The 13,704-nt window shown below is 35.2% G+C and overlaps 2 protein-coding genes across 4 annotated transcripts in view; both read right to left on the bottom strand.

The window, feature by feature from the left end:
* Positions 1-710: 710 nt before the first annotated feature.
* LOC142334511 (uncharacterized) lies at positions 711-2,381 on the bottom strand. Its single transcript, XM_075382606.1, has one exon. The coding sequence runs from the start codon at positions 2,130-2,132 to the stop codon at positions 741-743; it is 1,392 nt and encodes a 463-aa protein (XP_075238721.1). The 5' UTR covers positions 2,133-2,381; the 3' UTR covers positions 711-740.
* A 3,746-nt stretch (positions 2,382-6,127) lies between these two features.
* LOC142334510 (peptidase M20 domain-containing protein 2-like) overlaps positions 6,128-13,704 on the bottom strand; it is a 41,941-nt gene continuing 34,364 nt past the window's right edge. For all 3 annotated transcript variants that reach the window (XM_075382603.1, XM_075382604.1, XM_075382602.1), the window contains exons 6-7: positions 12,698-12,840; positions 6,128-6,754 (exon numbers count right to left, since the gene is read on the bottom strand). In XM_075382603.1, coding sequence (XP_075238718.1) covers positions 6,544-6,754; positions 12,698-12,840 — 354 coding nt within the window. In that variant the 3' untranslated portion in view covers positions 6,128-6,543. The remainder of the gene's footprint in view (positions 6,755-12,697; positions 12,841-13,704) is intronic.

The raw sequence follows: 13,704 nt of genomic DNA, 5'->3' as shown, positions 1-13,704 counted from the left end.
ACGTTTTCAAAGAGTTCAGTTCATATATAAATGTTTTCATTACTCTGGAACCAATTGCATTCAAAAAATTTTAACGCTATTTTTATGGTAGCCGCTTTTGTTGTTTTTTGTCTCTACGGAGTCTCACAAAGGACTGCTTTTTCCATAAGTTTTTCAGTGAACAACAAAGAACTGGTTATTTTGTTTGGTTTAGGTTTTATCTGCCGCTATTTAGACTTTGTTATTAAGTTTTTCCACAAACAGACATCGAGTTTTGGATGTCATTGATTTTTGTTGTTGTTATTTGATTTTGTTTCTCTCATAATCTTATCTCGTATTTTTATCTCGTATTCTTAATAATGACAAGTCTCCTCGGCCTTCTTAATTGGCGTTTTTTAGTCCACTGAGTGATTTGAGTTAGATGCAATTTTTTTTCATACACCAGTTATTTTCGAAAAAAATGTGGAGAGTCGAAACATTATGCGCAAACGCACATTACCGAGCTTGTTTGTTTGTTTATTAAATGACTGTTACATATTTTATTGAGTGATGCATGTTTGTCGTGCAAAAATTTACGATACAATTTGACCTCAATTAACGCGTCAAAAAGTTTGTTGCGAGCAGTAAGGCTGGTTTCAAAAATTGCGCAAATGCACGTATAATTTATTTTCTGTACTAAAAATAGATTATTTAGCTGATAAGCTTGAGTTACTAAACTTATTATCTAAAACTAAAATAATTAAATTGTAATTCTGATATCATTAAGTAAGTTTGTATAGCTTGATGACATCGTCAATCTTCTGTCTGCACAGGGGACAATATGGGTTCACAGCCAACAGCACAGCTGCACAAGGAGTACAAGCAATCACGTGACCACACTTGTAAAATGCACTGTCCACCGGCCTGGAATCATCAAGACACACGACACATTTTCCAGCTGTTTCTGGTTGCACTGAAATGTTGATGCCCGTTGCATTTGTCGACAACAATGTCTGATTCAGGATAACTTGTTGAACAGCATTTTCAAGTTGTGCTTGTGAGGTAGTTTGTCGTTCCAGGAGGCTCTGAAGAGATTCGATCATCTGCTCTAGCCGGTCAATTCGGTCGTCATCGCCTGTCATAGACCTCGAACCGTTCTGTCTTTCATTTCGGTTATTCTGATTACGCGTCCGGTTCTGTTGTTGCGCAACAAAACGAGGTCTGCGAGTTGTTGTGGGCACCTCGACAAATCCGATATCCGAGAAGTCGTTTCGTCTTCTTTGACTTCGAGGTAAATTATTCAACATTTGCACGGATCCCTCGCGTGCCTCCCAGGTGTACACGGAAGGCGCAGATTCCATTCGATGCTGCAAATGACTTTCCAGAAGGTCAGCAATTGTACTGTTGAGCGTTTGAGTAACAATCTGATCGCTGATCAATCCGCTGATTTCGGCAAAGACGTCGAACCGTTCGTTTCTCACGACCCTTTCCTCGCCAACGTGTTCTCGAAATGACTGCCATCCAACTGGAGGCGGAGCAGGGTGACCAGCTACCGGAGGTGGAATTTCAGCTCGTGTTTCCACATCGTTCCTAGATTGTGCTCCTCGCTGATTTTCAGCGCCGGTATTGTGATTTTGGCCCAAATTTTGTCTGCGAGATGTTCGGTTGTTTTGAGAACCCGGAGGTGGTCGGCGCAAAGCCTCTTCGAGTCTGTTGCGAAAAGTATCCGACAACAGAGTTCTGACTCGTTGAGCATTTTCGATAGACTCCAGTTCAGACGTGGTTGTGGTATTAGAAGTTGTTCCTTGGCGTAACTGTGCTCGTTGCAACATGTGATTGACGACGACCCTTCGCTCAATATTGGCAACTCTTCTAGTAGCAAGTGATTCAACTTCATTGAGACGCTGCGCCCTCTGAGACTCAAAGAATCTGTCCAACTCAGATGTAACTGCGGGGTCGATTGAGTTGTCTAAGTTGATAACTGGCAAATTATCACTTCCACAGCAATCGTTTTCTTCCTCCTTAGCCTGTTCAATTCGTGAGCTCAGCATCTGAGTTAAAGTGTAATTTTCGCATCCTAGCTGTACTGCCAAATTTGTCTGGTTCAAAGAGCGGAGCTCCCTCTCGCGCTCTTGTCTTTGCTTTTCAAAGAAAGAGTCCAAGCTGCTCTCCATCTCAGGAATATATTGTTGAAAACTCAAGCAACTCGGGGAATTTGATTAGATTCACAAGCAAAAAGCGCACCTTTTTAAGCGTATGAACTGGTAAAATTGCAAGCGAAATGATAGCTCAAATGAATTGAAAAGACTACATTCTGCCTTTTATAGTTATAAACAGCTCATCACTGGCAAATTCAGAGAACAGAGCTATATTTTACCACAATTTGAAGAAAATTCTCTGCAAGGCCATTCAGTGAAAATTTGACGTAATCTTCGTTTCGAATAGAATTCCGTTTCATCAGTGAATATATTTATAGTAGCTTAAATGCACAAATGCTTTGAATTCCACTCGGTATATTTGCATGAACAAATGTATCTCTACGACTAACATAATATCAGAGCTTTTTACCACCAGTGTGCATGCTCATTCAGCATTATAAAACAGTATACTAAAATTCGTTTTGATCAAAAGAAAGAAAACAACTCAGGCCTTCAAATGTTTTTTTGCTTGATTTAATATCATTCCTATGCGTCAGAAATCGGAACAATGAATTTTTCTCAAGGAGTATTTCAGAAAAATGATTGAATTAAAAGCAACTTCGACTAGCTACTCAAAAATCCCGTACTACCAGATATATGAAACAATTTCTCCGATGAAACGTTGCGTCGGCTAAGGGGTACTGCCAGTTTTTCACATAACATTTTCCTATCTTTGCTTTTCTCCAACAGTTATGATACAAAGCAATCAGAAACAACACAACATTTATGTCACTTGTAAAAACGCGCATAATTATTGCACAAATTGGAACAAAAACCGTCCAAGTTTTCAGACCTAATGTACATTTCAAACTCCTACCAATTCATAAATTAAATTCCCTGCCATCTTATTTTGATAAGAACAAAGTCCTGTAAACTGCCTCCGTTTTCTCCTCGTTTCGTTCTCCCAAACAATGAAAATGGCAGAACTACATAAGGTAAACTTGTATCACCATGGCATATCATCGTAACTTTTATTGTTATTTTGAGTTTATATTTCTTTCCTGCCACTATTAAACTGGCGGCTGAGATATCTTTTTCTCGAAAAGAACAAAATTATAATCGCAAACAAAATACGACACCCGCTTAAGACCTGAACTCTTGACAAGAGTGAACGCCTGCGAACATAACCATCTATATCATGAGCAACACAGCGAACTTTAATCACATACACTCTATCATTGAGGTAACAGTATTAACCCACATGAAAGCGTCAGTCTAACCTAAACATTTCAAAATATTGAGTCCAACTTGTACACCAAAGGAGAGATTTTAACCTGAAGTTATTGGAAAATATTCCAAAGACCATTTTTCCGTGTTCTCTGGAGAAAAAAGGCATCGTTCAATGATTTAGTAAGCTACAGAGATCAAATACCTCTTCGAGTCGCAGCAAGATTCTTTACCTTTATAATTGTTAGTAAATGTAAGAATTCGATAGCACTGAAATAATAGCATTGACGGCAACTATTCATAATCGTTCCAAAAAACACTCAGCGACAACTCGGTACAATGATTGTGATAACTTTGATTGAACTAACTTACCAGACATCTTGAACGGAAATTTCAAAGAGCGGTAAAACCTGGGTGGGCGACATTCAAAACAAATATTAGGCTATGTTTGTTCTACGATTCCCCCGTGAATTAGATTGAACACTACAAATTATGCATAGATTCAAAAGAGCGAATTGGCATCAATTCTGATGACAAAAAAATGCGAAGAAAAAGCACTGAGATCAGACAAAAGTCTATAGTTTTGATATTGATCTATTGCATCTATCAAAATTATTAGCGCGAGCGCTTAGACAGAATCATCAAAGTGAAAAAGTAAAATGTTTCATCACACAAAAAGAATTGGAAAAGTCAAGTGCAGGTAAACGAAGAGTGAAGAAACTGAAATCGGCACGAAGAAACAGGCTCACGTAAACTTACTCAAAATAACTAAGAGAATCTTTGTAAGAGTGCAAATACTATAAAATATATTTGTTAAATCAGATAGAATAATGGAAAATTTGTTCGAGAAAAATAATTGAGAGCAACTCAAATGAAGAGCACTTCGCATAACTTAAGACAATTATATTATAGACTCTAATGTGCTTTCAATAATGTTTTGGCAGGAACTCAAGATGGTTTCTTTCCTAAATGAAAGATTAAGTGCGGTTTTCTTGGGGGAAGGGCAAACTCCATTATATCAAATTAAATTGATTTTTGAAAAAGAAAATCTCTCCTTGTGATACAAAAATAGGCTGTAGAGCCTTATTGTGCTCGCTTACGTGTTGCTCAGGACGTAAAGATTATCTTAATATGAAAATTTGTTGAGTCAATCTGGAAACGAATTTATAACTAAATGGTTCAGTATAACTAAATGCAACAATTAATGGTGCAATTGTTTTAAGTTTTATATTCCACTTCTTGATTTATTCCTTTTGCTATGATTAACAGCACCTAATATGCTCTAACGCCTGTTTTTTAATTTTGTTATTATATCGGCGCCAATAAAATGAATTTCTCTGTGTATTTCATTTATTTTGACATATAAAAACTCTTTTGCATCTTCTATAAAAAATACGGTGTCAGGACAATTTACCCAATTCCATTTTACCCAATGCCATTATACCCAATGCCATTTTACCCAACCTGCCATTTTACCCAATGCCATTTTACCCAATGCCAACTTACCCAATTTACCTCCTTGCTAAATTAACCAGAACGACTATTTAGCCGACTATAATACAAATAGCCCGTGGGACTTGATATGAAACTATCACAACCGAACATGGGATTAGATCGTCCACAAATATTTTAAATCATCCTTCTAATAGCGACTGCTAATTTGTTATCGGATAATTGAACGAAAAGATCAAAGAGCATTGGGTAAGTTGGTATTGGGTAAAATGGCATTGGGTAAAATGGCAGGTTGGGTAAAATGGCGTCGGGTAAAATGGCATTGGGTAAAATGGAATTGGGTAACGTTGTCACGTAACCAAAAAATACAAAGAGTGATGAAACAACGTAGATGAAACCGAATAAATAATTCTTCGTCTCGAAAATGACACTCATTTAATTGCGTTAAGTTTGAAAGAGTATCCACTTTCAAAATTGTTTTTAAATTCGCACTCTTAGCCACCTGCTATTCAAATTCTTGGCGCGTATCAATTGGCGTAGTCAAACGTTACGACGGCTTCTGCTTGAAATCTGGTCAGTGAAAAAATTTTACATTTACATATGTCATCTTTTCCCAAAAACGCAACATGAAAAGAAACTCATTCTATTCTCTCTGCTCTTAAAATTTGAACAGTATTTTGACCTAAACACGTAGTTTTCGCGACTGACATTTGCCGTTCCTCCAACAAAATCATTGCTAGAAAGAAGGGGCACCACCAAGACTCTCCCCCCGTACTCGACACTACCTTTCACATAATTTGAATTATGAAAAAAGGACTTGATAGCTGTTCGAGTATGTAATGGCAGCTAGTAAAGACAGTTCAATCCAATGATCTTTGAGTTGCAATAATAGCATTCTTTTCTTAATCTCTCAATGATGACTGTTATAGCTCCGTATGACCTGACTTTTGAGTGGTTTGCTAGTAAATAGTAACAATAGGCAAACAATGGCTGACTTTCAGAACTACTATTCGGTATTCTGTACGGTACCTTATTGACTTAAATCGACAGGTAAAAAATTATTCATTAGCCTCCAAGGAGCTAATTTAAAAGATATCTTATGACCTCTTACTAGCGCAGAAAAACGTCTTGAAAATGAACGATGATCTATGGTCTCTAAATTGATATATAACACTGTGTCCAGTCTTGTCACTTAACAGTTCGATATAATTAATCCCCAACAAACAATCAACCAATTTTTTTAATGTGTGATATCTCATTTCATCAAAAAATTTAATTATAAAAATCTGATATGATGTGCTGCCTGTTTTTGTATATTTTTACTTTCTATATTTCATCGTCGCGAATTAAAATAAAGTTGTTTGAATATTTTATTTAATTTTGATATACAAAATGTTTTAATATGTGCTTAGAAAATAGCGATGATAAAACAGTGTGGAGATAACTCATGTGTATAAATTTATCTTGCATTTCGAACACGGAACACTCATTTAATTTAATTCAATTAGAAACGTCATTCTCTGTCAAAAGGTCACATAAATTTGCTCTCCTAACCGCCTATTGTTCAAATACTTTATCAATACGTATGAGTGGTCGTAACCAAGTTTCAGAGCTGCCAGGTTCCAGAGAATGAACTGTTGGTTGTTTCTGGTAAACAAAGATGTCAGCAAAGATACCTCTTGCTGATATTTATCGTTGCAGAAATGGACTCATTTAGTTCTAGAGAATAAAATTGTTAAACAGCTTCTCCTACACATGAGCAACAATTTCACCCGCATGTTTCTTTGAATGACCTCTTCATCTCGTCGAACAATTGCTTGCTTTGTAGCACCTCCAAGGCTGTTTTAGCCAGACACTCTGCGGAGTCCATTGCATTCTTGAATGACTGTGGCAGTTTGGCCGCTTTCGCAAAAGGTACTGAATGACCAGGAGCACCACCGCAAGGAATTAGGAACCACGGATGAATGGCCGGCACAGCTCTGGAGCAAAATTTTAAGTCAAAACAATCTTATTTAAAAATGTCAAATCTTTATTGCAAGATTATTGTTGCGTAAAAACGCATTTCTTGAAAGTCACGAGATAAACCACAAACCTTTGGCTAAATAGTTATATTTAGCAGATTTAGGCTTAAATTATTAGCAGATATTCAAATGAAACTTATGACAGAATATAATCTGTAAAAGCAGTGGATCTTATCAGAAAGCAGTCAGAATGCTCGAAGAGAATCTTACAAGCAGAAACAGCAGCTGTACTCAACAGATATAACAAATTACCCCGTGTTGCCTTACCAAGCTAGAAGAGACAAGAGACCTGTTATTGTTTAATCAACGCAACACATGGCAAAAGTTGGGATGCTCAGGAAGAAATCAGTTTAGAGCACTGTTGGGATTGCTCGCGACGCTGAAGAGTGAAGTATGGATAAACTCAACCTAGACAAGAGAAAGGACCATTTTTGATCATTGGAAACAGCATGGAGTGACGTATGAGATTAAAAACCTCTACCACGGTGCAAGAACCTAGAATTTGGACTGAATAATATTTAATTGTTTTGAAAAAATAATCAACCCCTGCTACCAATCAGCATCACGAGACTGGTCAAACATCTGGGTCATTTCGGAACGACAACAACGGCATCTCAACTTATGCCCTCAAAGCAGGCTGAAAAGATAAGAACACAGGAAAGAAGAAGTTATGCATATAGGTGCTCTATTAAAATGTTAGATCTCTGGAAATACAATTCGGCGAAATCAAAACTTTGAGACACATTTATGTACCAAATGAAGACAATTTTTCTTTACAATTTTTTTTCTGCTATCGTTAGGTATAAATCACTAAAGCTTTTAGAAGTTGAAAGTGTGCGTTAAAAAACTAGAAGTAAATCACTACTCTATTTGGAGACGACCAACAAAAAAGCGGAAGATGTTTCATGTAAATAGGATAACAACTTATCTACTGACCAAGATTTAGACTTTGAGCAAAACATTGAGACCATGGCATCTTTCCATAAAAAGTTTCTATTGGAGAATAGATTATGTCCCCAATAATCAAAAACAGCAGATTTTTCTCAAATAAAAGGATTCCCGATTAGTTGAGAATAACAATAAGCCTACTTCACTTCTCATTGTGTGGAGCAAAATCTATGCAAAAGTTATTTTCAATAGTAAATTTTTAATAAGCGACAAAAATTTGTTAACAAACACAGTATAATTAATGCTCTTGTTGGCTTTAATGAGAAAACCAGGCTTTATTCAAACCAAAAATTATTTTTCTCATTTTCCTTTGATCTAAAAAAAACTTGAAATACTATTGACCACAATCTCTTTATTAACCAGCTACGCTAGAATATAAGGGTGTCAGCGTCGATTCGAACCTTGACGTGAAAATTTCGTTATTATACATCAGATAGGTTTATCAAGAAGCTGAAAAGCAACGAAATGTTGAGCTCCCCTAAGGCCTATACTTGGACCACTTTTTGTTCCGACCCCACTTGTGGGGGGGAGGAACTATATACTCAAATGGGTTTTTTTTTGTTCAGTCGATTTTGGCCGATCGATATATTCATCGCAGAGAAATTTGAGTGGTATCATTAAAAAGCTGGTCCAGCGTAGAATTCAAAATTAAAAAGATTTTTTTGATTTTCGCTTTTTTTCGAGAAGTTATCGAGGATTCAAGTTTTGTGTGGACACGGGACATTTGTTCACTTTCAGTGTGATTTTTCTTCAAATTAAGAAATTTTCTATAAAAATGGTATTTCAAACTTAAATTTCTTGCGAAAAAATGATCCAAATTTGTGTTCCTAATAGACTAAAGGCGATAAAAAAGACTAGTTCGGGTCTCATAGGGAGCTTCAATATGAAAAAAAAATCGAAATCTATTTGAGAGCTCTTTTTTTTATAAAACTTTTCTATTTTTTTTTGCTTTTTTAAGTCACCTAGAGACAAGTCACTTTTCATATCGATGTTCCGTTAATGACAAACCTCCTTTACAGTCAACTGTAGCCCAATGAACAAAAAAATTGTTTTCAAGGAATTGCTCATGTTTTTTTAAAATTCGACTCTAACTTTTCGTAATTTTAAATGAAATTTTTAAATTTCTTTTTGAGGTTTTACTATTTTTAGAGTCTTATGACATAGACGCATTGGCTAACAGTGCAATATATTCTGTAATGAGATTTAGGTGAGCATATCTAGTGCTTTGAGTGCACAGCTATTGGCTGTTAAGCCTTTAAAAAAAAGTTTGTCAGTCTCAATATTGACAGTACCTACCTGCTTTCTAGTGAAACTAAAGTAAATTTCAACGGCGGATTTATCTTCTAACTTTTGATTATATGACTTCAATATCACAAGAATTCAAAATTTTGAGAGAAAAAATTTGGAACTTTTCGTATTATTGGTTACCTTTGAACTCTTGTCACATTATCCAACAATTATACACATTACCCAAAAAATTTTCTAATCCCATTGGCTTGGAAAAGACATTCAATGGATCACAGATAAAGTTTTCAGAGAAAAGCTAATGGTTTAAATTGCTTTGAAATAATCTTCCCGCTTTTTCTATTGAATTTTGGTTTTCGCCTGTTTTTGTTGTTGTTTTCAAAGTCTTAAGACTTATTGTGATCTCCTATTGATTATCTATGCATGACAACCATCTTTTTTTGTCATCATGATATTTTTGATCGTAGTTATTGACCTCCGTTAAAAGCTTTTTAGTTCAATGGCTATTAAGACTTTTAAAAAAGTTTTTCAAAAAGTTTTTTGAACATTATCCGATCTTAAACGTTTTTCACGGACTGTTAGTCAGCCTTCGTAGTTACAGGATCTCTTTTTATTCTTAGTGCAGCCAAATTTGACCTGCTTAGCATTTTCATCTTCTACCTATTATTTTAAAACTTCAATGCCGCGAGTTTTCATGTTTTAAAAAAAAAAATTTTGGTACTTTTCCTTATTTATGGATCCGTTTGAAATCTTATCACATTATCCTATTATTGGTAGTTCCCAATGGTTACGGGAAGACTTTTAAAGGATCATAGATAAAGTTTTCAGAGAAGAGTTTATGATTTAAATGGCTTCGATACTTTCCTCTGTCACTCTTTTACTGAATTTTTGGCTTTTGCCTGTTTTTGTTGTTTTTTATAGTCATAAGAATTATTGTGATCTCATATTTATTATCTATGCATAAAAAACATCTTTTTTCTTCCATCGTGTTATTTCTGAGCTTAGTTATTGATCTCCGTTAAAAGCTTTTGAGGTTAATGGCTGTTAAGAGTTTAAAAATAGTGTTTCGAATTTTTTTTGGAACATTAACCAATCCTAAACTTTTTATCGTGAACTCTCTGCCGGTCTTAGTACTTTCGGCATGCCTTTTGTTTCTAATGCAGTCAACAAAAATCTGGTTAGCGGTTTTATATTCTACCTAAGATGTTTAAAACTTCAATGCCACTATTTTTTATTATTAAATTTCCGGGTACTTTTCTTATTTTTGGATCCTTTTGAAATCTTATCATATTATCCTAATACTGATAGTTCCCATTGCTTTAGGCAAGACGTTCAAAGGATCATATATAAAGCTTTGTGAGAAGAACTTGTGATTTAAATTGCTTCGACACTTTTTTTCTGGCACTTTTTTGCTGAGTTTTTGGTTATTGCCTGTATTTGTTGTTGCTTTCATCTTCAATAACTTGTTGTAACGTCTTATTGACCAAATTTGAATGGCAAACAAACTTGTTGTCCCGTGGACACCTAATTTAGCGTATTTAGTGAATTACGTGGAAAGCTAATGAAATTAATGGCGTCGATACTACTATGGAGTTTACTCAAAAATTTCGTGTTTCTATTATATTTGTTCATATTTGATTTTTTGAAAATACATTGATGGAAAATAGGAATCCCATTGCTGTTAAAAAATTAATTGAACATAGAAAAAATCTTTTATTGAAAAGTTCAATTTTTAATGCCTTCGACACTTTTCTCGCTCAATTTTTTCCTTGAAAATGCTGTTTTTTGCCTGTTTTTGTTTTTTAGGAAGCGGTAAATTGCTGACAAGTGCTTTAAGCTTGTAAATGAGGATTGAATTTATGATGTTACCGGAATCAGTTAGTCATTTTATAGCCTTTAGTCTTAAAGTTTATGATATTTTATTTTCAAACATTTCTTGTATTCCATAAAATAACATATCTACTGATACTATTTGTCATCGATGCTTTGTTTGTTGGACAAAATGCGTTTTTATGGACGTTTTTTGAGTGGTCATTTTTCGCGCTTCTTTTTGTCTTCTTTCAGAACAATCGCGTAGTAACAAATCCCAATGGTTTACAAATGTGGCCCAAATAAACTTATTTAATATCTCAGTATAATTTCTGCAGCTGAATCAGTAGAAATAAGAATTGAATTAGGAATACATACCATTCAGATAATAGCCAATGATTTTTATGGTAGCAATAGTTTGTGTTTTCGCAAATCGTTTCTAATTTTTTAATTTTTCAATAGTTAGTTTCTAAGGCTTAAACTAACCAAAGACATGAAGGTCTTTTGGTTTTGTAGTAACTTTTTAGTAATTTGTCAAGGATTACGTAGTTAAAAGCTAATGATTTTTAAGATTTTTGAATTTTCTTGGTTAAAAAAATGTTAATTAATTTTTGAATTTCGCCTAATCGATCGTTTTCTTTGTTGACTTGTAACATAGTCTCATTGAGAAAACTTTCCATCTGCTGTATAGTTAAGAGAAATTAATTTCGAGTAGTTAAGGTTTTATCTGACTGCATTTTGACGTTGTAACTATGTGCTTTTAAATTCAGATATTCAGTTTTTGCCGTGAAGTTTTTGTTTATGCTATTTTTTGGTGGTTTTTTTGCCTCGTAGTCTCTTTAAGGTCAGATCTCATTGGCGCTGTAATAAGGCATGGCGTTATGTAATTCAATTAGTAGATAGGTTGTGAAGCGATTGTTCTAAACTCAAACATCTATTTTTGTTATTTCTTCATTTGATTGACAATTAAGCCAAAAAAAATAGATGAGCTCGTGTCGGAACATTATGTGCGAGCGCACATTAACGAGCCGCCTTGTATGTTATAGCCACAATAACGACTTATCTCAAACTTGCAAAAAAATTTAACTTATTTTTCTTGCCTGCAACAAAATTAACAGCTGCATTAGTAACGTCATGTTAAGTTGAATAAAAACTGCCTGATTGGCATCACTGTCTTAATTAAAAAAAACAGATCTTAATGAGTGGATGCAGGGGCTAGCATCAAAACGCATTAGAGATGTTAACTAAGACTTATTGGAACAAAGTTGAAGTAGAGGGCATCTAAAATTGGGCTATCTGCTTTGATTTCGTTTGATCTAAATAATCACACCAAGCGATTAACAAATTAATCAAGCAAACAAATTCCGTTGCCATGTGGTAAAACTCAGTAAGAAAGTCGCGGTTGACTTTTTCGAGCGTGATCAAATAGTCGCAACAAAAAAAGAGCAATAATCTAAACGAAATCATGATGAGACCAATAATAACCTCAATTCCGCTTCGCGGCTATTCACAACAACGTGATATCGTTAGAAATGATTCCAAGCCAACCGAAGCATTTAAAATCAATCAAAATCTCCACCTTTTGCCATTTTAGCGTGTATTCGGAAGCTGTTAATATATATGTAAAGAAATTTAACAACCTGACCGATGTGCGCTTTGAAATTGGAAGTTGAATCAATGATAGACTTATGCTAATGGCAACTTATATCTGATTCCAACTCGATGGCAGATTAAAACACTTGTGCAACAACCTGTTTTTTTTGTCCCACATGCAGCATTTATTCGCATTTCTTATATGTAATTCCTATTTATATTTTCATAAATCTTCGGAACAAGATCCACAGCTTTTAATACAAAACTTAAAATTCTGTGGTACTGTAAAAGAAATTACGGAAGGACCTCGAGACGTCGCCCATGTCTGTGCTGCCTCGGAATGTCTTCTCGTCTTTTGGGGGGAACTGATAACCCATGTTCTCCATATGTTTCTCGTAGATACGACCCAGCACCGGGTTTTGAATGACACTGTCGTATGCTTCACTCTTCTGAAACAAGCATCGAAAGTTACTTTCATAAGCCTTACCGTTTTTTTTTATAATAGAAGTCGCAAAACTGAACATAAGCCAACTATCATCAGTCAACGAATTGCTTTTGAACGACAGCTGGTAGCTCGACTTCATTTAGCCCTATTCAACGGGGGATGGTACCGTGGTTATATGACATTGGACCTTAAATTAGACTACTTCGTAGAAATACAGTTTAAAAAATCAAACTAATCTTGATCCACTTTATTTGAACTAAATTAGCTACTATGGATGAAATCACTGAAAATTCAACAAAAACGGTCAAGCAATGATTTTGCTATAAAAACACCGATACGACTACATACTTCATCCGACAGCATTAAATCAATATTAGGTCACAGGTACCAATAAGCACTGTCCCAAAATTATAACAAGGATGCGAATAAAGCCACCTGGATGCCGGACAGCTGAACCTCCGACGTTAAAAACTTTAAATTCTCTTTATCCTTCCTTTCAAAAACTATGCATTTACAGTACGACAGTCTATTATTCAAAGATTCATCCCTGCGACTTCTATTGAATTTGCATTACAAAATATATTCTAAATTTCGAAATAAATAAATGAACAACCACTTTATTAGTATGTTAAGTCCTTAAAACTTGACCTTCCTCTCGGTCGCAAACTGCTCCTGAACTATGGATGAAGTCGCTTAAAATTCAGTAAAACGGCTAGGGGTTGGCTCTGATTGCAGTTAAATTAAATTTCAGGAGGCCAGCCTCACTGGGACGACAGGAGGAAATGAGGAAGGCAAAAATTGCAAAAAATTACAAGATTAAAATTGGCCGTCACAACATAAGTTCCGCTTCCTCAGCAGTTTTGGTATT

This window comes from Convolutriloba macropyga, chromosome 2 (assembly GCF_964194025.1).
Source record: "Convolutriloba macropyga chromosome 2, txConMacr16.3, whole genome shotgun sequence".
Lineage (NCBI taxonomy): Eukaryota > Metazoa > Xenacoelomorpha > Acoela > Convolutidae > Convolutriloba > Convolutriloba macropyga.
This window is presented reverse-complemented; position numbering and strand designations above follow the sequence as displayed.

What these genes read in the sequence shown, in the direction of transcription:
- LOC142334511 (XM_075382606.1), bottom strand. Translation starts at nt 2,132, where the DNA reads ATGGAGAGCAGCTTGGACTCTTTCTTTGAAAAGCAAAGACAAGAGCGC.